At 49.8% G+C, this 23,714-nt stretch overlaps 1 protein-coding gene across 1 annotated transcript in view; it reads left to right on the top strand.

Annotated features, from left to right (window-relative positions):
- The window catches only part of pip5k1bb (phosphatidylinositol-4-phosphate 5-kinase, type I, beta b), a 33,121-nt gene extending 10,136 nt beyond the window's left edge, over positions 1-22,985 (top strand). Inside the window, exons 2-15 of the mRNA XM_084690305.1 lie at positions 1,212-1,320; positions 1,677-1,745; positions 2,327-2,457; positions 5,312-5,429; positions 7,409-7,561; positions 8,203-8,499; positions 15,959-16,161; positions 16,461-16,544; positions 17,330-17,378; positions 17,545-17,629; positions 18,756-18,911; positions 19,821-19,947; positions 21,850-21,973; positions 22,635-22,985. Coding sequence (XP_084546431.1) covers positions 1,677-1,745; positions 2,327-2,457; positions 5,312-5,429; positions 7,409-7,561; positions 8,203-8,499; positions 15,959-16,161; positions 16,461-16,544; positions 17,330-17,378; positions 17,545-17,629; positions 18,756-18,911; positions 19,821-19,947; positions 21,850-21,973; positions 22,635-22,637 — 1,599 coding nt within the window. The 5' untranslated portion in view covers positions 1,212-1,320 and the 3' untranslated portion in view covers positions 22,638-22,985. The remainder of the gene's footprint in view (positions 1-1,211; positions 1,321-1,676; positions 1,746-2,326; positions 2,458-5,311; positions 5,430-7,408; positions 7,562-8,202; positions 8,500-15,958; positions 16,162-16,460; positions 16,545-17,329; positions 17,379-17,544; positions 17,630-18,755; positions 18,912-19,820; positions 19,948-21,849; positions 21,974-22,634) is intronic.
- Positions 22,986-23,714: the final 729 nt, after the last annotated feature.

The following is a 23,714-nucleotide window of genomic DNA, read 5'->3' as shown; positions in this document are numbered from 1 at the left end:
TCTCTCTCTCTCACTCTCTCACTCACTCTCTCTCTCTCTCTCTCTCTCTCTCTCTCTCTCTCTCTCTCTCTCTCTCTCTCTCTCTCTCTCTCTCTCTCTCTCTCTCTCTCTCTCTCTCTCTCTCTCTCTCTCTCTCTCTCTTTTCATCGAAACACATGCGCACACTGTCATATTAAACAATTGCAAGACGTAGATTGTCATTAAGAGAGAGCGAGAGACAGAGACAGAGGGGTGGGGCTATGAGGTGGATAGGCTGCTGTTGCTTTGGCTGAATAAGGGCTTGGCAGTACTGCAGGTCAGTTTCAGCCCTGGGGGGGGGGGGGGGGAGTCTCGCCCACTCTTACTGCTCTCACCTCCTCAGCCAGGGGGCTGCGCTCTGTCAGGGTGCTTTACTGTCATTTATCCAGGGTAGTTACTGCAGCACGGATGGCTGCACGCACACACGCACACACACACATTCTCCCTCCCTTCCCCCCCGCTGCACAGATCCTCAGTCTAGTGGAAGGTGTGTGTGTGTGGAGGGAGGGAGGGAGGGAGGGAGGGAGGGAGGGAGGGAGGGAGGGAGGGAGGGAGGGAGGGAGGGAGGGAGGGAGGGAGGGAGGGAGGGAGGGAGGGAGGGAGGGAGGGAGGGAGGGAGGGAGGGAGGGAGGGAGGGAGGGAGGGAGGGAGGGAGGGGAGGGGGTTAGTGGAGTGGGGCTGTGAGTGATGTTATGATGGCAGCTGGCTTGTTATGGCGGTGGAGGGTGATGTGTGGGGTGACAGTGGTGAGGCAGCAGTGTCTGTGCAAGCTCTCTAATGAGGTGGTCCAGGGGGGTTGGAGTGCACACACACACACGTGCAGGCGCAGCCACACAAACACTGTTTTACATTTGGGATCCTTGACTGCCAGGACTACTCTGCAGCGAGTGTTTGGAAATAGACTTAAAGGGCCTCTCTTAACTGGTAGGGAATTAATTGGAAATAAGATTAAAATTGAATGTCTGCAGGGCTCCGCACTGAAATGGCTGCTATAATGAGATCACAAAAGGATTGTCGACTGAAATTTCACAGTTAATTAAAAAGTGCCTGCTGCCGGACATTTTCTCCAAGTTTCAGCTCAAAAACGTCTGAAGCTGAACAGGCTGATAATGCAGCAGCTCAGGGCTTTGTCTCCGTGTGTGTGTGTTCTATAATGATGCCGTAATGAGTCGGTGTCCTCTGTTCCCTCACAGGGTCTGCAGGCCGGTTCAGGCCCCTCTCTCCATGTCTCCAGCCAAGCCTGATGCTCCAGAGATGCAGCCCTGAATTCTGCTTGTCCCGCGCGGCTTGTCCCTAAGCAAGGTAGATCAGCGCTGCCCCCGTCAACCTCTCACTCACCCCATTCCCCCTCGTCGTCTAAACCTTGTGTGTTCTTTTTTTCCCTTCGGCACTTATTTGCTCATCATGATTTATGCTTCATGTTTTGGCTACCCGCAATGTTTGTTTGGGGGGGGGGGAGCTATCTCGTTGTGTATGAGAGTTGACCTATACACTTTTTGTAAAGCTCTCTCTTGGAAGTCACTTTGGATAAAAGCGTCTGCTCAATGAATACGCGTAAATGTAAACCTGCGTAACTTTTGTGGTGAGAGTGCATGAGACTGTGGTGGTCAGTGAGGCGAAGACCAGCCTCGACCTCACTGTTCCGTCTCTCCTCTCAGATGTCGACGGCTACGGAAAATGGATTGGGCGTGTCTCGGAACACGGGCGGGGAGAAGACATATAAAAAGGTAAAGAGTTGAAGTGCCTCAGCTCAACAGGGCCTCACTGTTCTGGAAGGGTTTACTGGCCTCTCATGGCAGCCTGAGAGGCTGGTTTCATGGCGTCGCTGTTGGAACCCGCCCCTGCTTATTACCGTGCGGTCCTAGAGCCCCTTAACTTTGATTTGGCTCAAACGTCTGTCTAAAGAGCTTTATCCCCTGACCTTTCACAGTTCTCCCTGCCAGAGAGCCCTTTCACATTCAATTATCGGCTATATTTTTCTAACATGGCAGCCCCTCAAAGGAAGTATGTAGGCTATTGTTTTCCCAATGATGAAAAAATGTGTTGTTTATTTGAGCGCCAAGCACAGGGATTAATATACTGTTGTACGACATGTTATGTTGATTTGACCTTCTGTCTATCCAATAAATCTATTAAAATCTAGTTTGGGCCCAGACTTCTGTTGCTTGGTACTCTAATTATCTCTAATTCTCTCTCCAATGATAGATTTTGTAGAAACCCAGTTTGTAAACAGAGCCCAATTGGTATGCAAAATAAGAGTGGGGAAGTGGTTGACGTGACTCTGTCCCCCCCCCCCCCCCCCCTCCAGACCACCTCCTCCGCTCTGAAAGGAGCCATCCAGCTGGGCATCGGCTACACGGTGGGCAACCTGACCTCCAAGCCCGACAGAGACGTCCTCATGCAGGACTTCTACGTGGTGGAGAGCGTCTTCCTCCCCAGGTGAGCTGACGACCGCCGCCGTTACCATAGTAACGGTCACGACCGGCGCTAAAGGACGCCGGGAGAGGGTAGCTTTAGTGACGACGTCGTGAGGGCCTGGTGATCATGCTCATGCTGATTGGAGGACTGTAAGATCGGCACAAGACTCACTGCTCTGTTCGTCAAGGGGGACTGTGAATCAGAGAGCTTCCTCATAAACACATATTATTTGTAGGCTGAGATTCTAATACAGCCTACTCGAATATAAAAGCGACTTCTCAACTTGGTCTGCCTGCTGGTTCTCAACGGGACTGACTGAAATCTCCACATATTCTCATGAGACTGCAGTAGGAGTTCAGAGTCAAACTAGGTCATCGTCACACAGAGACTTGATTCACCGGAAGGTTCTGACGCCTGTCCAAAACAACCGTGGTGTGACGTGTGTGGCTGTGTCGGTGTGGATTAAAGGCCTTGGTGTGTGTGGTTCATGGCTTGAAGCCATTCCTTTTGGGTTTGTTCTCCAGGAAATCAGATTACCACAAACTCTTGAGAGGGAAACATGCCGTTTTTTCCGTAACGAGCCAGTAATGTTTCTTCATGACATCATCGGCTCCTGGAAAGTTCTTGCATAACTCGACACACACCTACAGATGTGTGTGTTTATAAGGGTGCGTGTGCAGAGACATGCCTACCCTCTCTCACACACTCTCAGAGACACATTTATTAGCTCTTTCACACCATCATGCAGTATTAATAGACCTCTTACTCTTTCATTTAACTGCTATATGCCATAGTCACTATGTGTCATATAGCTTCAAATACCTTTTGACAAGTTTTGTAGGGTGTGTGTGTGTGTGTGTGTGTTAGTGTGTGTCTACAGAGAATGTGATGGAGTCTGCCAAACCAGGAAATTGCTTTCAGTTCAGTTCCCCAGAACATGCAAATCTCTTCTTTAGTATCGAAACTTGATGGAAATCAGTTAAACTCCATAGTGCCGGGACACATGGATGACTGTGGTCCACTGTTCATCACCAGCCCAGACTCAGTGGAGGGTCAGATGTGTGCAGAAGCAACCGGTCTCTCCCAGCTTCTAGCCCACCAGAAGCCAGACCATGTAGCTAGTCTCCCTCGGATTCGATTGGCTTCCAGCATGCACACCTGACAGCTTTTCCCCATGTGCTTCCCACCGGCTCCGCACGTGTCTTTTTCCCTTCACGGTCGCCTTTTCACTGAGATGCGTCAGGTGACAGGAAGACCACAATGTAAGTAGGCTGCGAGGCCGTGGCCTCTGTTGGGCGCGGGACAAAGGAACGCTCTGTGGAGGAAAAACAAACAGAAAGAAGCGGAGGAGGAAGGTGATGCTGTGACGTGGCGCCAGCCCTCTATTGACCGGCTTGGAATGATCTGCTCTCTCTCTCTCCCCTCTCTCTGTCTCTCTCTCTCTCTCTCTCTCTCTCTCTCTCTCTCTGTCTCTCTCTCTGTCTCTCTCTCTGTCTCTGTCTCTCTCTCTCTCTCTCTCTCTCTCTCTCTCTCTCTCTCTCTCTCTCTCTCTCTGTCTCTTTCTCTGTCTCTCTCTCCTACCTCTCTCTCTCTTTTGTCCACACCTCTTTCTGTCCATCATCTTTATGGATGTTGACAAGATAGATGAGTGAGGGTGGCCGAGATCTCACAGTCTCTTATTCTCCTTCTCTTCCTCTTCCTCCAGCAGCTCTCAGACAAAGACAGAGAGAGAGGGAGAGAGAGACAGGGCAACTGTCAAATCACCCAGGAGTGCTGCATGTCTGTTGTGACTGTGACAACATACACACGTACACACACACACACGTACACACACCACACACACACAAACACACACACGTCTGGGCAGAGGAGGAGGAGACACTCAGGGTGCTACAATCTTCCAGGAGTGTGGCTTTGCCTCTGAGTGTCTTTTACTCAAGGGCTTTCTCTCTCTCTCTCTCTCTCTCTCTCTCTCTCTCTCTCTCTCTCTCTCTCTCTCTCTCTCTCTCTCTCTCTCTCTCTGTCTCTCTGTCTCTGTCTCTGTCTCTCTCTGTCTCTGTCTCTCTCTCTCTCCTTCTCTCCACTGCATGGGTGACTGACTGTAACAGGTAACAGACTGTATCTGCACAGTAAACAGTCAGCCCTCATTCAGGAGTAATCACAGGTGTTGTATTACACAGGGTTGTATCCTGTTGCTGAATAGAACACCAGGGCCCAGGAAAAACATTGTTGCATTGGCCCTCACAGAACGAGGGCTCAAAATCACAGCTTCAGCAGAAGACATGCATGCGAAGCTCCGCGGAAAACCAGCTCTTTTATTCTTACAGTCTTACAGTGAAAAGGTGGGGGGAAGGAGCAGTGCCCAAAGGATTGCAGTCTGAAAGAGTGAAAGTCATTACTCCTTGGTATGTGTGCTCGGCCCCGGTTCAAGGTTCATGTAAGCTGTGATGATCTCATACTGGCAAGACTCGTCTTCAGGGGGTGAACACTGAAACCTGTTATTGTGTGTCTCTTACTCTCGTTTTTTCTTTTTCCTTTCTCCTATTGTTTAGAATAGTCTCTCATCTCTGTCCAAGGGGTTCTGTGCATAGGGTATTACACTACAATACTGCTCTTTATGGTTCCTGAAGAAGGCTGTACTTAAGTCTACACACACACACACTTGTCTGGTCCAGTTAGTCAGTCGCCTATTATTGAGAGTATGCAATCATCAAGTCAAACTATGTCAGTCCAAATTATATTCGACGTACCATTCGGCTGGAAAAACCGCCCCTCATTTGCTTGCTGGAAGGCCCTGTGAGGAGAGTCTTTTCCCTAACGTACCGTCCTGTGTCTCTGTTTCCGGTGGGGATGGTTTCACGGTTGCACACGGCAGCGAGGGGAGCAATCTGACGCCGGCGCACCACTACCCGGACTTCCGCTTCAAGACGTACGCCCCGCTGGCCTTCCGCTACTTCAGGGAGCTGTTTGGTATCAAACCTGACGACTATCTGGTAAGAGTCTGGATAATCTGTTCTGACAAGATGTCCGTTGACTGAGTGGACTCTCAAGACACTGAGGGGTTCACACAGGGTGACATCATAGCTTTCGCAAAGTGGTTTTAGGCTACATGGAGTTGTGGGAGGAGGTGGGGAGAGGGAATAGTGAAGGAGAAGAGAAGGATTAGAGAGATGGGGGGGTGAGGGGGGTAATAGTGAAGAAGAGGGGGAGGATTGAGAGAGGGAGGACGGTATCCTGGTATTATAGATAATGATTGTACTAATTGAGCATGCCTTCATTAGGAGTGCTTTAATCGTCTCCCCTGCCTATGGAAATGGATTACGGTGATGATTTCCCAGAGGTGTGTGTGTGTTTGCTGTGTGTGTGCATGTGTGTGTGAACCGGAGTCAACACTGTGACGACAATCTCACTCATGGGCCATTTTCAATGAGTCCCTGATTGGGCTAAGCTGTTATACCCCTGGCAATTATTACACTGAGCAGAGAAGAATACACTACAGAAGTGGTCTTCAACCCTGGTCCTCAGGGCCCAGTGTCCTGTATGTTCTAGAAGCTTCCCTGCTCCAACACACCTGAGTCAAACGGATGGATTGTTATGAAGCTCTGAACACCACTACACTGTAGCACATTATCGATAATATACTTGGAGTATGCATCTGTTGAAAACAGGAGGTTGTAAACATGTTTTGGTGCACATTTGAAAACCTGGTGCAGTGCAATTTCCTCATTTGTTTGAAATGAACCAAGCTTTCATCTGAACACCAACAGGGATTTGGATGCTGCTTCTCGCTAGTTTTATGATAAACAAAAGGCCACCAGAGGAACCATTGAAAGAGCACAGTGAAGACACAGAGGCAGACGAGAAAAACACGATTGCTCTTGATGCTATGATTTATGTTCTCGCGTTGATTATGCAGCCTGTTTGTTGAAGACACAGTAGATCCAAACAAGACGCAACACACACTCACGCGAACACACGCTACCCAGCAGGGTCCCTGAATGCCAAGGCAGATAAATAGCAAACGTGTTAGTTCTCAGAGCTCAGCGTGACTACAGGCTGCCGAGCCGCAAGGGAACTCCTAGACCTCTCTTCATCTCCTCTCCTCTCCTATTCTCTCCTCTGCTTTCTCCTCCATCCGTATCTCTCATCAGGTCTTCCCTGACGACACAGCACACATCTGCTCACTTCTTTCCTCTCTTCTCCTAAATAGTCCTCCCTCATTCTCTCCTCTCCTGACTTCCATTCGTTCTCACACGGGGCCGTGTGTATTCATGTGTAAGGGCCAAGCCCACTGCCTGCGCATGCAGCTCATTAAAGGCTGTGCATTGGCAGTGTTCTATTGCGTGTTTGCACACACGGCCTGTGTTCCTAAAGGGCTTTATATTCTGAACTCATAAACACGTGTGCGGGAAACACAGAGCCAGTTCAGCCCCTGAGGCTCCCGACTGATCTCACTGGAAGTAATAAAGGTGGATGTGGGGCTTGTAAAAGCCACTTTGTACAAACACACCTACACACCCACACACACACACACACCTCTTCTGAACTATTGACCAGTCTGGATTCACGCCACACCCTGTCAATTCAACAGGCCTCTCACTCATGCCCTCACTGACGTCACACGAGCATGTGGGAGGTGTTTGTTCAGGAGGGTGAGGTGAAGTGTGTGCGTGTGCGCGTGCGTCCTCGCGTGTGAATGATCTACAACTTACCTGTAAAAGCCGAGCATGCATAAATGGAACCTTACGTTTGTTTACCAGATCTACTGGCATGGAAAAACAACTCGGGTTTTCTTCGAATGCCACGATACAAAACAGATGTTGTGTTCTTTGTTTCGCTGTGACGTACAGCAGGCCATGTCTAATGTAGCGGTCATATGTTACCCAATGCCGTTCTGGCGAGCTGTGCGGGAGCCGTGCTCGAAGAGCTGAATACTTGAACCGTTTCCTGTTTTATTGTTTTTCCTCCCCAGTACTCCATCTGCAACGAACCACTAATCGAGCTGTCCAATCCCGGCGCCAGTGGCTCTCTCTTCTACCTGACCAGCGACGACGAGTTCATCGTCAAAACCGTGCAGCACAAAGAGGCCGAGTTTCTCCAGAAGCTTCTCCCGGGGTACTACATGGTCAGTCCTGTCTGCCTCCTGTCTGCCTGTCTACCTGTCTGTCTGCCTGTCTACCTGTCTGTCTGCCTGTCTACCTGTCTGTCTGCCTGTCTGTCTGCCTGTCTACCTGTCTACCTGTCTGTCTAACACTTATCTTCCTACATGGTTAGTCCTCACTCCCTCCTGTCTACCTGTCTACCTGTCTGTCTACCTGCCTGTCTACCTGCCTGTCTACTTATCTGTCTACCTGTCTACCTGTCTGTCTAACACTTATCTCCCTACATAGTCAGTCTTCCCTCCTTCCTGTCTACCTGTCTACCTGTCTGTCTGCCTGTCTACTTGTCTGTCTACCTGTCTACCTGTCTGTCTGCCTGTCTACCTGTCTGTCTAACACTTATCTTCCTACATGGTCAGTCCTCCCTGCTCCCTCCCAGGCCTGATGCCTGGATGTTACTCCTTAGTCATACAAGCTATAAACTATATATAACTATATCTAAACTAACTATATTTGAAGTTACATCACTTCAGGGAACACCAAATGACAATGATATGCATGCCTGTCTACCTGTCTGTCTAATACTTTTCTTCCTACCTGTCTACCTGTCTGTCTACCTATTTGTCTACTTGCACATACATATATGTGTCTACTTGTCTGTCCACAGAACCTGAACCAGAACCCTCGCACGCTGCTGCCCAAGTTCTACGGCCTGTACTGTGTCCAGTCCGGAGGCATCAATATCCGCCTGGTGGTCATGAACAACGTGCTGCCGCGCTCCGTCAAGATGCACTACAAGTACGACCTGAAGGGCTCCACCTACAAGCGGCGTGCCAATAGGAAGGAGCGGGAGAAGGCTTGCCCCACCTACAAGGACCTGGACTTCCAGGATATGCTCGAGGGGCTGTACTTCGACACCGACACCTACAACGCTCTGATGAAGACCCTGCAGAGAGACTGCCGGGTAAGGGGCTCTGTGTGTGTGTGTGTGTGGGGGGGAAGGAGACAATATTTGCGTCTGTGTGTGTGTGTGTGTGTGTGTGGGGGGGGAAGGAGACAATATTTGCGTCTGTGTGTGAGTGTGTGGGGGGGGGGAAGGAGACAATATTTGTGTCTGTGTGTGCGTGTGTGTGTGTGTGTGAGAGAGAGAGAGACAGCATGTCTGTCGGTCTGTGTGTGTGTGTGAAAGAGACAACATGTCTGTGTGTGTGTGTGTGAGTGAGAGAGAGAGAGAGAGAGACAGCATGTCTGTCGGTCTGTGTGTGTGTGTGTGTGAAATCGACAGCATGTCTGTCTGTGTGTGTGTGTGTGTGAAAGAGACAGCATGTCTGTGTGTGTGTGTGTGTGTGTGTGTGTGTGTGTGTGTGTGTGTGTGTGTGTGAGTGAGAGAGAGAGAGAGAGACAGCATGTCTGTCGGTCTGTGTGTGTGTGTGTGTGTGTGAAAGAGACAGCATGTCTGTCTGTGTGTGTGTGTGATGTCTGTCCGATGTGTGTATGGCGTGCTTGAGGGATTGTGGGATCCGCCTGTCTGCCCGTCTCTGGGAACACCCCTCCACCAGCTCAGCAGAGCGTCTGGTGGAACAACACAGACAAGCTGTCAAACAGAACCAACAAGGGGGAACCTCCTCCTCACCACCCCCACCCCACCCCCCATCCGCTGAGATCGCAGCCGGGGAACAGCCTCTCTCAGAGCCGTCACATCAGATGGCTTCAGCGAGGTGCACGGCTCTCTCCTCCGGACCTGCCCATTCCCACGCACACGCGGTCCTAATATGGCCCGGCCCGGCCCAGCGCTTGGGCCCGGACCGCATGGTCACGGGGTCAGATGCCACATCAGCAGTGCTGGGGCTAGGGTACGGATTGTATTTGGCATGGAAGTGCAGGAAAAATGTCAGGACTGTGGGACCGATTCTGTGTATGGGAAGTCAGCAGTCAAACACACATGTCAACACACACGCGCACGCGCTCTCCCTCTCTCTCACACACACACACGCACGCCCCTTCTTTACTCTGATACTTTGTATACAAGTACAGGACAGTATGTTTGTGTGTTTGTTGGGCTTGGTTGAATGTTTTCAGTTTAGGGACTTTCCGTCTGTGAGGACAGACTGTTTCCACCGTGTTTGCAGTGTGAGCTCCGGGCTCCGTGTTCCTGTATTCTGACAGCTCTCCAAACACCCAATGTGATTATGTCATGGTCCTGGTAGCGTGAGAGAGAACCAGCGGCAGAGTCTAAAGATAGACAATCTGATGCAGCTAGCCGGCATTCCCGTCTGTTTGAGAGCGGAGAGTCATGAGATCTGTTTTGGCTAATCTCGCGGAGGAGGAGATTGCTATTGTTTGACAGGCCATTGCAGCGCTAGCTGGAGACTGGGTTGGGTTCTGGCCTATCTTCAAAGATACACCTTTCATAAGAGGCTGTGGAGTTAGTGAACCCAGACGAGGGGAGCGGTACTGCTGTGGTTTATCTTCCCAGCCGACAGCCTTGTCCTACAGCCAGCCGCGCATTCTTGTAGATTGTTTCATGTGTTCACCTGGAGGCTTGGTTATAGGTTTGTTTTCTAGCGAGGAACACCTCCCACCAGTTTGACTCGTATCACTTGTATCACAATTGAGAGGTTCTTTGGGGGACTGATAACAGCACGGACAGGAAGTCTGGAATGCCGTTATGGGATGTCTTCATTTGCAAATGAAAGGCCTCTAATCTGATGCCGGTTTTGTATTTGTGGTATTCATAGATTAGTTTAACCTTTTCTGGTATCTGGAGCCTGTTTGATGAGCCTTCTCCCACACCTTCAGACACGCACGCAGGCACACACACACACACACACACACACACACACACACACACAAAGCCCCCAGGAGAGGGTGTTCCACTGTGTTTGCCACTCAATCTCTACACAGTAGGTAGGCTATGGTTTATGGGGCAGAGATGAGCCAGATTTCTTTTTTTTTTTAAACACAATGACCTCCTAATATTATTTACTTTATATTACTAACAGGCTTAGAGGAAGGATTTGTAAGTCTAAGACCCACCGGTTGTTTTTAACAGCAAACGACAACGGCTGGCCCTGAGGAGAGTTGTTAGGGTAATGCGAGGGGTGGGGCAGAGCGATATGTAGCTCTGTTAGGTAACAGTCAGTCTTGTGTGTTTTCTGATGACTGCTTCCTTCTTCTTTTGGTAGATGGGGGGGGGGGGACCAATCAGCTAGACAGTCTTTTTTCCTCTCCTCTCTTCTCCTCTCCTCTCCTCTCACACGCTCTTGAATGAAGACTTGTTGAGACTTGGCTTAACTGTGTCCAATGCTGATAAGAGGATAAGTGTCCTTCAAAGGCCCTCCAAAAGGCTGCTTCAGATCTTTGGGGCCCTGTTTTATGTACTACTCACTGTCTCGGTCTCTTTCTCCTCATGACTTCAGAGTTACCCTCTTCCCGGGTCGGGCAGTGCAGCAGCTAAAAGGATCAGTGTGGAAAGGGGGTCACGAGTATGCCTTGCTGTGAGGGAGATGGTCCCAGGTCTCAGTGTGACACTATTCAGGAGAGGGTCTGGGAGGGTGTGTGTGTGTGTGTGTGTGTGTGTGGGCGCTGTGGGTGTCCCTGAGTCTGTGGGAACCTGTTTCTCACGTCAGCTGTCAGCCGCCAGCCGGTCCTAAAGCAACACGGCAGGTTTAACCCCTATCACGCTGATAATGCGTTTGTTTTTAGAACGCCTTCCCGAAGGCTGTGTTCTCTGTTCCTCCCCGTTCTACTCCTTGGACAAATATTTATTCTCAGAAAACCATAAAGGATAGTGCATTTGAATGTTTAATCTGGGAAACAGCAACACACACTTTTCAGGAAGCCCTATGCATGCACATCGGAGATGTTGTGTGTGTGGAGTGGAGTGGGGTCTGTGTGTGTGTGTGTAGACTCGCGAGCGACTCTCGACCCCGCCGTTTGTTATTGTCACGGTTTCCTGGCCTCCTGAGCGGGAAGCAAAGCGCCCTCTAAGCAGAATCTCTCTGTCCGTTTCCATGAGTAAGCAACTGAGCCCAGGGCCCACAGAACACTGCAGCCGACAACAACAGAGGAGGGGTGGGGGGGGCGGGGGCAGGGGCAGGAGGGGGGCATGAGGGGGAGGGAGGGAGGCCACTGACCGCCAGGGACGGTGGTCCGTGCTGCTGTATGTGGGTCACCAGGAGAAATGTAGAGTACCCCGCTGTCCCTCTCTTTTTGTGTTGGTTTCCACCTCCCTCCGTCTCACTGCAGCTCCCGCCTTGGCCTCCATATGGTCAGCTTACTCAGGACATGAATAATCCATGCAGAGTGCCACAGTATGACTAGCGAGAGAGAGGGAAACATAGAGGAGATGAAAAGGAGAGATAAAGAAACAACAACAGAGAGAGAGGAAAGGAGAGAAGAACAGAGATGAGAGAGAGGAAGAGAGAGGAAGAGGAACAGAGTGAAAGAGAGGAAGAGAGCGAGAGAAGAACAGAGAGTGAAAGAGAGAGGAAGAGAGCGAGAGAGGAACAGAGAGTGAAAGAGAGAGGAAGAGAGCGAGAGGCGAACAGAGAGTGAAAGAAAGAAGAAGAGAGCGAGAGGCGAACAGAGAGAGTGAAAGAGAGAGGAAGAGAGCGAGAGACGAACAGAGAGAGTGAAAGAGAGAGGAAGAGAGCGAGAGACGAACAGAGAGAGTGAAAGAGAGAGGAAGAGAGCGAGAGACGAACAGAGAGAGTGAAAGAGAGAGGAAGAGAGCGAGAGACAAACAGAGAGAGTGAAAGAGAGAGGAAGAGAGCGAGAGACGAACAGAGAGAGTGAAAGAGAGAGGAAGAGAGAGAGAGACGAACAGAGAGAGTGAAAGAGAGAGGAAGAGAGAGAGAGACGAACAGAGAGAGTGAAAGAGGGGGAGAGAGCGAGGAGAATGTTTGGAGTCGGTGACAGATTCCCTTGCTGCATGTGTCTGACTGGTAACAGAGAGCCGTGTTGTGTCATGGTAATGTCACCGTCACTAAGTGGCCAGACACACTGAGAGGATGAGACAATGGCAACCTACTGTAAGCTATTATGACAGCTCTCCAAACAGCACTGTATGTTTGGTTGGGTGTTACCATGGGAGCTACAACAAGCAGAAACAAGCTGACAGGCCAGTCTCTAGCAGAGTACAGTGTCTTGAACTTTAAATTTTCCTGTTCGGTGTGAGAGAAGTTCACGCACACACGCACACATAATCAGATTCACACCGACACACGGAGGAATAGTGTGCTGCGTAAGACAGGGCGGGTCATGTTGTCATGTAGAGACAGCTTTTCATGAGTCTCCTCTCTTCTTCTCCTCCCCTATTCTCTCTACTCCCCCATTCTCCTCTACTCTCTACTTCCCTCTTTTCTCCTCTGCTCTCCTCTCTTCTCTCCTTTCTTCTTCCCCTCTTCTCCCTTCTGTTCTTCGGTCATGGGATTCTATCACTCCTCTGGAAGAACTTTGGCCTCTCTCTCTCTCTCTCTCTCTCTCTCTCTCTCTCTCTCTCTCTCTCTCTCTCTCTCTCTCTCTCTCTCTCTCCCTCCCTCCCTCTCACACTCTCTCTCTCTTAACTATCTAACCACCCCTCTTTAGTGCTGTCAGCAGATGTTGTTAGAGCCATATACTATAGTCAGGCTCATAAATCTGTGTAACCAGGAAACACAGATGCGCAATAAGTCACGGCCAAACACGGCTACCGCCAGCGATGACCCACAACAGGAAGTTCCGCGTCGTCCCTCCTAAAGGCTGATATGAGAGCTGCTGGTGGGGGGCGGCCGTGTGTGGCACAACCCTGGTCCCCCGGACCACCGCAGGGTGAAGAGGAGCTCTGTTCAGCCTGTTCAAAGGAGCCCAGTGTGTGGCTGGCCCATGCTGTACTGGTGGGCTTTTTGGAGACACAGCACTGCAGCTTGAGACCCACTGTGGAGAGAGAAGCACAGGCCCGGAAGCAGCGCGCAGACACCCAAAACTGAGAAACAGCTCCAAAGCTCAACTGTCAACAGCATGACCTAACACAGGAGGTGTTGTAAGATGTGGAGTAAAGCTGTGGAGTGTTATCGGTTATTTCTTAATAGTCACTTGTGCTTTTTATAAAGGACAGTTTTGGAGGAGAAAAAATGCATCTGTAAATCCTATACAGAGATATGAACACTTTTAAAAGCTTGTTGTGGGGGAGCCTTTTTTTTTTTACAAGCCTTTTAGATCACAAACACTGGTGGTCATGTTGTTTGTGTTTGTATTGGAAGGCCTGATTAGATGCAGTGGTCAAGCCAGCTGGGAGACTAATGATCTTCCATGGGCAGGGGTGTGTCTGTCTGTGTGTGTGTGTGTGTCTGTCTGTGTGTGTGTGTGTGTGTGTCTGTCTGTGTGTGTGTGTGTGTGTGTCTGTCTGTCTGTCTGTCTGTGTGTGTGTCTGTCTGTCTGTGTGTGTGTGTGTGTGTGTCTGTCTGTCTGTCTGTGTGTGTGTGTGTGTGTGTCTGTGTGTGTGGGTGTGTCTGTCTGTCTGTGTGTGTGTGTGTGTGTGTGTGTGTGTGTGTGTGGGTCTGTCTGTCTGTGTGTGTGTGTGTGTGTGTGTGTGTGTGTGGGTGTGTCTGTCTGTCTGTGTGTGTGTGTGTGTGTGTGTGTGTGTGTGGGTGTGTCTGTCTGTCTGTCTGTCTGTCTGTCTGTCTGTCTGTCTGTGTGTGTGTGTGTCTGTCTGTCTGTCTGTGTGTGTGTGTGTGTGTGTGTGTGTGTCTGTCTGTGTGTGTGTGTGTGTGTGTGTGTGTCTGTCTGTCTGTGTGTGTGTGTGTGTGTCTGTCTGTCTGTGTGTGTGTGTGTGTGTGTGTGTCTGTCTGTCTGTGTGTGTGTGTGTGTGTGTGTCTGTCTGTCTGTGTGTGTGTGTGTGTGTGTCTGTCTGTCTGTGTGTGTGTGTCTGCCTGTCTGTGTGTGTCTGTCTGTCTGTCTGTGTGTGTGTGTGTGGTTATATTCAAAATGGCCACTTTTTGAATATGTTGGGGGAGTCAAATAGCTGGCATGCAAATCTCCCAAGACAGGGCGACGGCAAAACTCAAACAAGAGCACCATGTCTGTGTGTGCGTGTATACTTCCTCATTATTTTGTCGCCGTATTCATAGGATTTCTATGAACAAGAACATATTTTTGAACAAATGAGACATATTTCGAAGGAACCGGATACAAAGGTTATTGTACATCATTCAAGGTTATTGTACTTAATCTTTTCTGCACGAATAAAGATTGTGGCTGAAGAGCTACTATAATCAGGGCTAGGTCATTAGTGATAGGGCTATCCTACTATTGGTGACCAGGTCGGCTCTGTACATGTAGTGAGTGTGTATTTGTGTAGATCGAAACACGTCAACCCTCTCTGCATTTTCCAGCTCACATTTCTGTGCTCAGTGATTTTAAAGACAGCTGTGCAGCTGCTCTGATGTCTGTTTAGCCCCACACTGGGAACAAGGATGATGAGATGATGTCAGGAATATTGTTTACGGGGCCCTGGCGTAGAGCTGACTCATGAGGTTTCCATGACAATGATGATGAATGTTGGGTCTATTTTAAATAGCTAACAGAATGTTCCACTCCATGACACTGTCCATAACCTCTTAACTTCCCTGTTCCTCCTCTCTTCACCAACCTCATCTCTTTTGCGACACAGACAGACAGGCAGGCGGGCAGGCAGGCAGACAGACAGGCAGGCAGGCAGACAGACAGGAAGACAGGCAGGATGAGAGGTTGCTGAGATGAGCTGATTCCTCCTGTGGTCACATGGTTGGGAAATATGGCTAGCTGTAAAAAAAGGATTAAACAAAAAAAGATGTGGTATATGAGCCTTGAAAAAGGGTTTATTTTGTTGTTTATTTTGTTGTCGGAAGCTTCAAAATAGGAGCAGGCCAACCATACAAGGCACAGTTTCATAAGCATTCATTTGAGATGCAAAAGTCAGTCAGGGTTGAGAAAACAAGGAACAACAGCCCCCAGCCCCACCTCCGCACTGCCCATCTCTCTCTCTCGGTCTTTCCAAGAGGCTTCTTTCATGTCTCTTGACTGTTCTGTCCTGAGCAGGTAGGAAGAGAGAGAGAGAGTGGACTTGGGCCCTGGGAGGCACCGGAAAACAGGGCCTCCTCGGACAGGTCAATGTGTAACACGGAACACCTCTGGTTATCCAGGTCCAAGGCTTCCCACTCAGATTTCCTGAACTCTCTGTGCTCACTGAGGGACAGGATATCTAGGCCAACGAAATCATTCAGAGGACAGACGCACAGTGCTACTTCAACTTGCACGCAGACATTCTCGGTATTCTCCGTGGAGGTGTTTGTGTGCACTGTGTTCGGCTTGCCTTTAGAAAACCGTGATAGGATCCAGTCTGTGGTGACGTTTTGTTGTGGGTATCAGGGTATCTGACTTGGTGTGGAATCCCGTCCGTGCAGGTCCTGGAGAGCTTCAAGATCATGGACTACAGCCTGCTACTCGGGGTGCATGTTCTGGACCAGACCCCGAAGGAGGGGGCGGAGCCGGGGCAGGCGGGGGGCGACGGGAAGAGGCCTGTGGGCCAGAGGGTCCTCTACTCCACCGCCATGGAGTCCATCCAGGGGGACGGCAAGGCGGCCGAGGTCCTCACCACCGACGACACGTGAGCGGGAACACGCACGCGTACACACACACTCGGATGCGCACAAACACAGGGCGCGTGAACACACACACGTAAACACATAAACAGACCTCGCCCGACGCCGCGTCACTCCTTTGCCTCACATCCTTCAAAGTGATCGTGTCCTTGGTGGGAGGGTCCTGTGTCCTCCCAGGAAGCCTCTGAAGCGCAGGGGGGGGGGGGGGGGGTGAATAGTTGACAGACGCCCTGCGTTCTGTTCCTGCCCGACTGCATTCTGAGAGACTGACTGTGAGCCTGCTCTGTCCTCTGGTGTCTCTCAGGATGGGCGGCATCCCCGCCAAATCTCACAAGGACGAGAAGCTGCTCATCTTCCTGGGCATCATAGACATCCTGCAGTCCTACAGGTACGGCGCCGCAGGGGTCCCGCGACATCACACCGCGACATTGCGTAGTTGACATGGTAACGGTAGCCCCAATACAAAAGGAACACCAGGAGAAGGCTGTTTCAGTTAAGAACCCTTTTGTTTCTGTTTGTTTCTTTTACCCCGCCCAGTAAAACAGGACACCATCTATCTGTTTATTCTTTCTTGAGTCATTGATTTCGAGCTGCCGGGCGGAGGAAAGAGAGAAAGAGAAAGAGAGAGACCATGGAGAGGGGAGCTGAACTGAAACTTGTTCCCTGGTTGGCATATCAGCCTCCACTTTGACTGTCACCATGATTTAGGCCTCGCCGATAGTTGATGGCAGATTCACACACTAACAAATAGCTCCAATTTGTGATTATATGATCATCTTAATCCATTCAGCCGCCGCCAGCCTGCCTGTTCATCCATCAGTAACATTCCCAGATGGGTTAGGAGAGAGAGAATGGGATTTAGCCCCCCTCACAGCATTGTTTGATGTCCTGGTGTGTTGAGAGCCAACCAGAAAGGGTTGCTTGAAAAGGCTTTAGGGTGTGTGTGTGTGGTTGTGTGTGTGGTTGTGTGTGTGTGGGTGTGGGTGTGTGTGTGGGTGTGGGTGTGGGTGTGTGTGTGTGTGGTTGTGGGTGTGGGTGTGGGTGTGTGTGTGTGTGGTTGTGGGTGTGGGTGTGTGTGTGTGTGGTTGTGGGTGTGGGTGGGAGTTGAGCTAGAAGTTGCATAACCAACCTGACATATCTGTGACAAAGCCTTTTGTATTGTTCCCCCATCAGATTTATTAAGAAGCTGGAGCACTCGTGGAAAGCCCTTGTCTACGACGGCGTAAGTCGATATGAACCACACATCTGATACTCCGAGCGGCCCTTCCTTATGAATACGGGCCATTCACTGGTCGCATTCTTTTTGATATCAATCCCCCCCTTTGCCTTATAAAGACTGCCATTGTCCCCCCTCTCTCTCCGCCCCTTCTCCCCCATCTCCTCTTCAGGACTCGGTCTCAGTGCACCGGCCCGGTTTCTACGCCAACAGATTCCTCAAGTTCATGAGCACTCGGGTGTTCCGGAAGACCCAGAGTAAGTGTTCCGATCGATGCCACTCACCCGACCCTGGACGACATGTTTAGTGATACGTCACCCCGGCAATGACTTGTTCCACTGGCAGAGGAAGGGAGCCTAAGTCATGACCTCCTTATGATTGGGCCTGTTATTAGTTGACAACAGCATGGCTCGAAGCAGGATTTACTGTAAATGCTGCTTTATTTGAGTGTCCAACGATTCCTGTAAGAGCGTGCACTTCGGGGTTTGCGTATCTTCTCAAGTTTCAAACTTCCTGATATCACTGACGAGAATATCTGCTTTTGTGTGCGTACTGTATGTATATGACTGTCTACATGACTTCCTTGTGGACTCACCTAGAGGAAGAAAGTTATTGGATATCACCAGGTCACCTGGTGAAAGTTAGGCTAAACAGGTTGGTTATAAGAGCGATCCAGTGACACGCGTACTCACAGCTACAGCTACGCACACACAGCCAAGTGGGTCAGGTTTCAGGGCCCGAAGGCTGATTTCTGGTTTAGTGACATGTTGTTGTCGATCGTAAAGGTTTCCCTGTCATTGTGAGACTTCATGTCAAGATCCACCTAAAGAGCACCTTACATAACTCTGCGGTGTCTCTGCGGTGATTAAGATGGCTTCTGTGGTGATTCCCAGGATTTGGATTCATTATTACCATGGCGATGCTTCAGAGAAGGGGTGGGTTGTGGAGGGGGGGGGGGGGGGGATTTCATTTAATGTTCTGCTTGGGAGGCCGAACAGGGAAGGCGTGGGGTGGGGGGTTGGGGGGGGCGGTTGCATAACGATCATTATGCACTAACAGTTGACTGATCATTTTACAGCTAATTTGGGACTGAAGCTCAGGGCTTTATTGCGCGCGATATTGGTGCAATGGGGTTAATCCGTTCCTTGCCTTTATCTTCCCCAATTATCACTCTTGATTGTTCTCTCTCTCTCCCTGTCTCTCACTCTCTCCCTCTCCCTCTATTTCGTTCTCCCTCTTTTCCTCTCCCTCTCTCCATCCCTCTCTCCATCCCTCTCTCCATCTCTCTCTCTCTCTCTCTCTCTCTCTCTCTCTCTCTCTCTCTCTCTCTCTCTCTCTCTCTCTCTCTCTCTCTCTCTCTCTCTCTCCTGTTTCCCTCTCCAGCCATCCGTTTCTCCCCCTCTAAGAGGACCCGCACGTCCATCCCTGCTCTTAAGTCCTCGTCCCAGGAGATCCTGTCCTCGCAGACGGAGGAGAGGAACGAGGAGAAGAGAGACAAGCTGGGGGCCGCACGCAGCCTGGCCAGTCTGGATGGACAAGGTACGGTGCACTGCGGTACAGTGCAGTATATCACACACACACACAGACACACACTCACTGACACCAGTAAGACATGAGAGAGAACAAATGGAACACAGCAACAAAATGACAAACATTTTGGTTGAAACGACAATAACACACGAGCTAACCATTACAGTGAACGGTACGAAAACCTTCACAACAGTTTGTCATACCCCACAATGTTATACAACCTCCTACACTCATTCTGGATTTGTCGGTGGCCCCAAACAGACACTTAACTACTCCCCAATCTGCCTTGTAAATCACAGCTGTGGTAGTGTGGGATCGATAGGGCTGTTTCAAGTCACTCAGGCTCCATAAACAGATACTTGTGATGGGGCCATAAAACGTTGTCCTGTGCACTGGGGACAGGCAGTCCCCACATGAAATGTGAGCCTGCTGGAAACCAAACAGATCCTCTCCTGTTATTAACGGCCCTCCTAACTCATTATCAAAATATATGTGTGTGTGTGTGTGGCAGTGATGGTAATTGAGTTGGCAATAGCCCGGCTTTTGGACCTTCCGGTGTGCTCATGGCTGTTGGCCAATATCACACAGGAAGAGAGGAGGGCGTGGGACTTGTTAAAGTTTCACTTCACCTCACGTGTTAGCTGCTCTCGCCATCGCAAGCTTCCCGTAAAGCAATGTTGTTAATCTCCTTTTTGATTTAACCTTTGAACTTCAATTCTGTGTGGTTGGTAAAGCGGAACAGCGGCCAGTAGTATTGAACTCATGGTTCATAATCGAACTCATCTGGCCAAAATCTAACCCAGTGCGAGTCTGGGCAGTTTGTATTTAGCGTTCCTCCCTATGGCAGAGGCAAGGTTATGTCAAAGGACATCATACAACAGTGTGTATGTAACTGTGTTTGTGTGTGTGTTCCCCCAGCGGTGTTTGGGTCCTACCTGCGCCCCGACCTGGTTCCCGCGCCCCAGTCCTTCTACGAAGGCTCCTCCATGGGAACCATCTCCTCCTCCTCGGTGTATGTATGCCTGGAGGGCCAGACTGACGACAGGTACGGCTGTTTCCACACACCCCACCCACCCACCCATCCCACAAAAACACAGTCCACCCCCAGACCCATACTTTCCTGTCCATCCCACCACTCACACTGTGAGCTGTGTTTGAACCTCTCCTCTCTCATCCGCAATCCCCCACCACTCTCCCTCCTGAACAGGAAGCCCTTCTCTATCCCCCCCCCCCCTCTATTCAGGTCACGCTGCTCTCTCTCCCTCGCTCGCTCGCTCTCCCTCGCTCGCTCGCTCTCCCTCACTCCACCTCTCACAACCCCCTAGCCCGGCGAGAGCAGATGCTCAGCTTTTGATCTGTTCCACACTTTATCAATGTTCTTGTCTACGCCGCTCGCCACGGCACTTTATATTGATCAAGGAGAGCCTGTTGGGAACTTGTTATCGACCGGTTATCAAAAGAGTCTGTCATCTTGGAGTGGTTAGTTGGGTTTTGTAGGAGGGGCGTATGGAATGGTTTGTGTGTGTGTGTGTGTGTGTGTGTGTGTGTGTGTGTGTGTGGCTAGATAGATACTTTATTCATCCCGATGGAAAACGTGTTTTATTTGTGTGTTTGGGGAGTGGGGGGAGGTGTTATTTGGGTGATAATAGGTTTGTGTTGGTTGGTGGTAAACCCTGACCTTGAGTACCTGGCCTCACCTGGTCGCTCCCATCCTCCTGTCACCTGCTCTGTCACATGACCCCTGCACACCAGGTGACTCAACACACCTGTAGAGACCACAGTCAGATAGAGATTAGATCATCAGCATTTCAGGGTGTATAGATAAGATACAGTACATATAATTATATCTCGGCTAGGGCTTTTCCTTTTCCTAATCCTTCTAGAATTTACCAGGACCTGCTTTTTTCACTCACCTCCTTTTACCCCTTCTTGGCCCACCTCTCTGTTGGTATGTGTGGGGGTGGGGGTGGGTGTCCAATAGTGTCAGGTGCTAGTCTGGGTCTTAGGGTCTATTGTGTTGCTTGCCTGGTCTTGTCTAATTCTCATGCACCTGTCGGTTGCCCTCGATTGTTGTCGCAACTGCTGCCATGAATATTTAACTAGAGGTGTTAAGAAGGTCTCATTAGGGCTATTGTGTTGAAGAATGGGAATGTCACAAAAGGGAACATTTGGTGACTGGGTGACTTTTTCCATGCAGACAATCAGTCTGTCAGTTAGTCAGTAATGGGCTTGTGTTCTATGTCGCTGTGTGACTTGTGGCGGCAGAAAGAGAGAGATATATAGAGAGAGATAGAGATAGAGAGAGAGATAGAGAGAGAGAGAGTGTAAAGGGGGGTGGGGTGAAGTTTGGATGATCACTTTCATAAAAGGGAAAACACATTCCAGGATTAAGCAAAGTCAGAACTCACCTGACATGACAGAAAATGGCTTCTCTGCAACCTTTCCATACCCTCTACACTACAGAGCCTCAAAGGCGCCCCCTGCTGTTCAACAACATCCACTCTCTCTAACAACCGAATGGCTTTCATGGACATGTCCGTCCATGTCTTAATATGACCACCTCCCTGTGGATGTCCATACATACATCAGTAGCAGAACTCCACAATAACACATCATTCTACAGATTCCTATCCCAGATTCCTTCATTTCCTCCAGTCTTAAGCCGGAGCTTACCAGATAGGACCCCCACTACACAAACACCAGACATGCTCTCTGGTTTCACGTCCCTCCCCAGACTACAGCCCCCCACCTGTGTCTTTGATGTCGGTTTCTCTGATATGGCAGCTGTGCCGTGCAGTGCTATGATGATAACATCTGTTTATGTCAATGGGAGATGTTGCGGGTTTGGGTCGCGCTTCTGTTTTCATCCTGTGGGTTTTTTTTTTTTTTTTACTGCACAGCTCTGTCCGGTAACGTAGCCTTCCTCCTCTCCCCCCTCTGGTCTCAGAGACGACATGGCGTCCAGCTCGACGTTCACCCTGGAGGACAGCGCTATCTGTCTGACCTCGGAGCAGAGCACCATGGATGTGGAACTGGACCGCGACGACGGTTCCGTGTTGGATGTCTACTTGGTGAGGACTCCCCTCACATGCTACGAGCCACCTAGCCCTGCGATCGGTCGTCTAGGAGGCCGGCGTACCTGTCGGCTCTTGTTCATCTGGACTGAAAAGGCGTCGTCCCTTTCGAAATGAGCAGGAGGACTACAGCCAGACGTTGCTAATCAAACAAAGAGCTATTCAACGCCCTGTCAATGCCTTACTCAGACATACTGCGACAGCATTTGCATGTGTGACAGGCGGACATGCACTGAGAGGGAGGAGGGGCCTCCTTATCTTGTGTGCGGCGGGTGCGAGCCTCCTCTTCCAGTCGGATGTCACGCACCTCAGTCCAGTGGTTCTCAATCCTGGTCCTCGGGTACCTCCTGTCCTGCATGTTCGAGATGTTTCCCTGCTCCAACACACCTGATTCAAATGAATGGGTCGTTATGCAGCTTTGCAGAAGCCTGCTTATGACCATTCGTTTGAATCAGGTGTGTTGGAGCAGGGAAACATCGAAAACATGCAGGACACGGGGTCACTGAGGACCAAGGTTGAGAACCCCACTGCCTTAGTCTGACGTGAAAAAAAACATAATGTCCACTGGGCATCTAAAATGTCGCTCTTTTAATCGAGTAAAACTGGCATTCTGTATCCTCCATATGACCTGGCATCTTGTTTGTCTCTCTTTTTCCAGTGAAAGCAGCGGCTTCGACATCCTATCCTCCTCTGTCCTGTCAATCATCTGACAATCGCTACGCTCCATTGGATAGGCTGAGGACCTTTGACTCCGCCCCTGGCGCTGCTAGATCCCCCTCCGCCACCCTCACCCTAGCGTCAGACCCCTTGGACCATGATGCTCCTCTGGCTGAGGACTAGAGAACCCCAGTAGATCCCTCTGTGATGGACATCCATATGGACTCTCAACGACATTCCATTCTACTGTAGTGTGACCAAACTAGAGACGACCGAGTGCAGATTCCTAGAGCATGCCAGCGCAGTGCCACAGAGTTTTCTTTTTGTAGAATATCTTTTTTCCATTGCCTAATAGTAATATATATATATATATATACTGTATATATATATATATATATATATATATATATATATATATATATATATATATATATATATATATATATATATATATATATATATATATATATATATATATATATATATATATATATACTGTATATATAGATTTAGAGAAAAAAGCAAATATATACAGAGAAGAGGTAGGACATTTCTTTGGCACGTTTTCTCTGCTGACCAGAATAGTTTTTTTTTAAAGCGTTGTAGCACCTGCTTTGTGGAGGCTGGTTGGGTAAGTAAGTTTACAGTGACTGCTGTGGGATTCTGGTTCCTGCACAGGCGTTGGGGGGAGGGGAGGGGGGACACTGAAAATACACCTCTAAACGCAGGCCAGTGCGGGCGGCCTGGGACTTGTATCAAGTAGAAACGCTATGGAAATGTGTTGAGACTGAAAGACGCTGAGGCCAAAACTCAAAAGGACACTGGCATGTGAGAGGGCGTTCGGACAATGCCTTCGCTCATCACTCCAATCACAGAGGAATTACAAGGACGCTTTGGACGCAAGAGACGCTGTCACCCTGCTTGGTGGGAGGGGGGTGACAGCTTGATCCTCAGGGTCTCTGAAAGAAGCACAGACCAGAAAGATGACACAGTCGCTCTCGTTAAACCGCACTTTGGATGTTATGTCAGTAACGATTACCGTATGTAAGAAATATTTTTCTCGAAGAACGTTTGAGGTTAC

This window comes from Hypomesus nipponensis, chromosome 24 (assembly GCF_054491055.1).
Source record: "Hypomesus nipponensis isolate SF chromosome 24, ASM5449105v1, whole genome shotgun sequence".
NCBI lineage: Eukaryota > Metazoa > Chordata > Actinopteri > Osmeriformes > Osmeridae > Hypomesus > Hypomesus nipponensis.
This window is presented reverse-complemented; position numbering and strand designations above follow the sequence as displayed.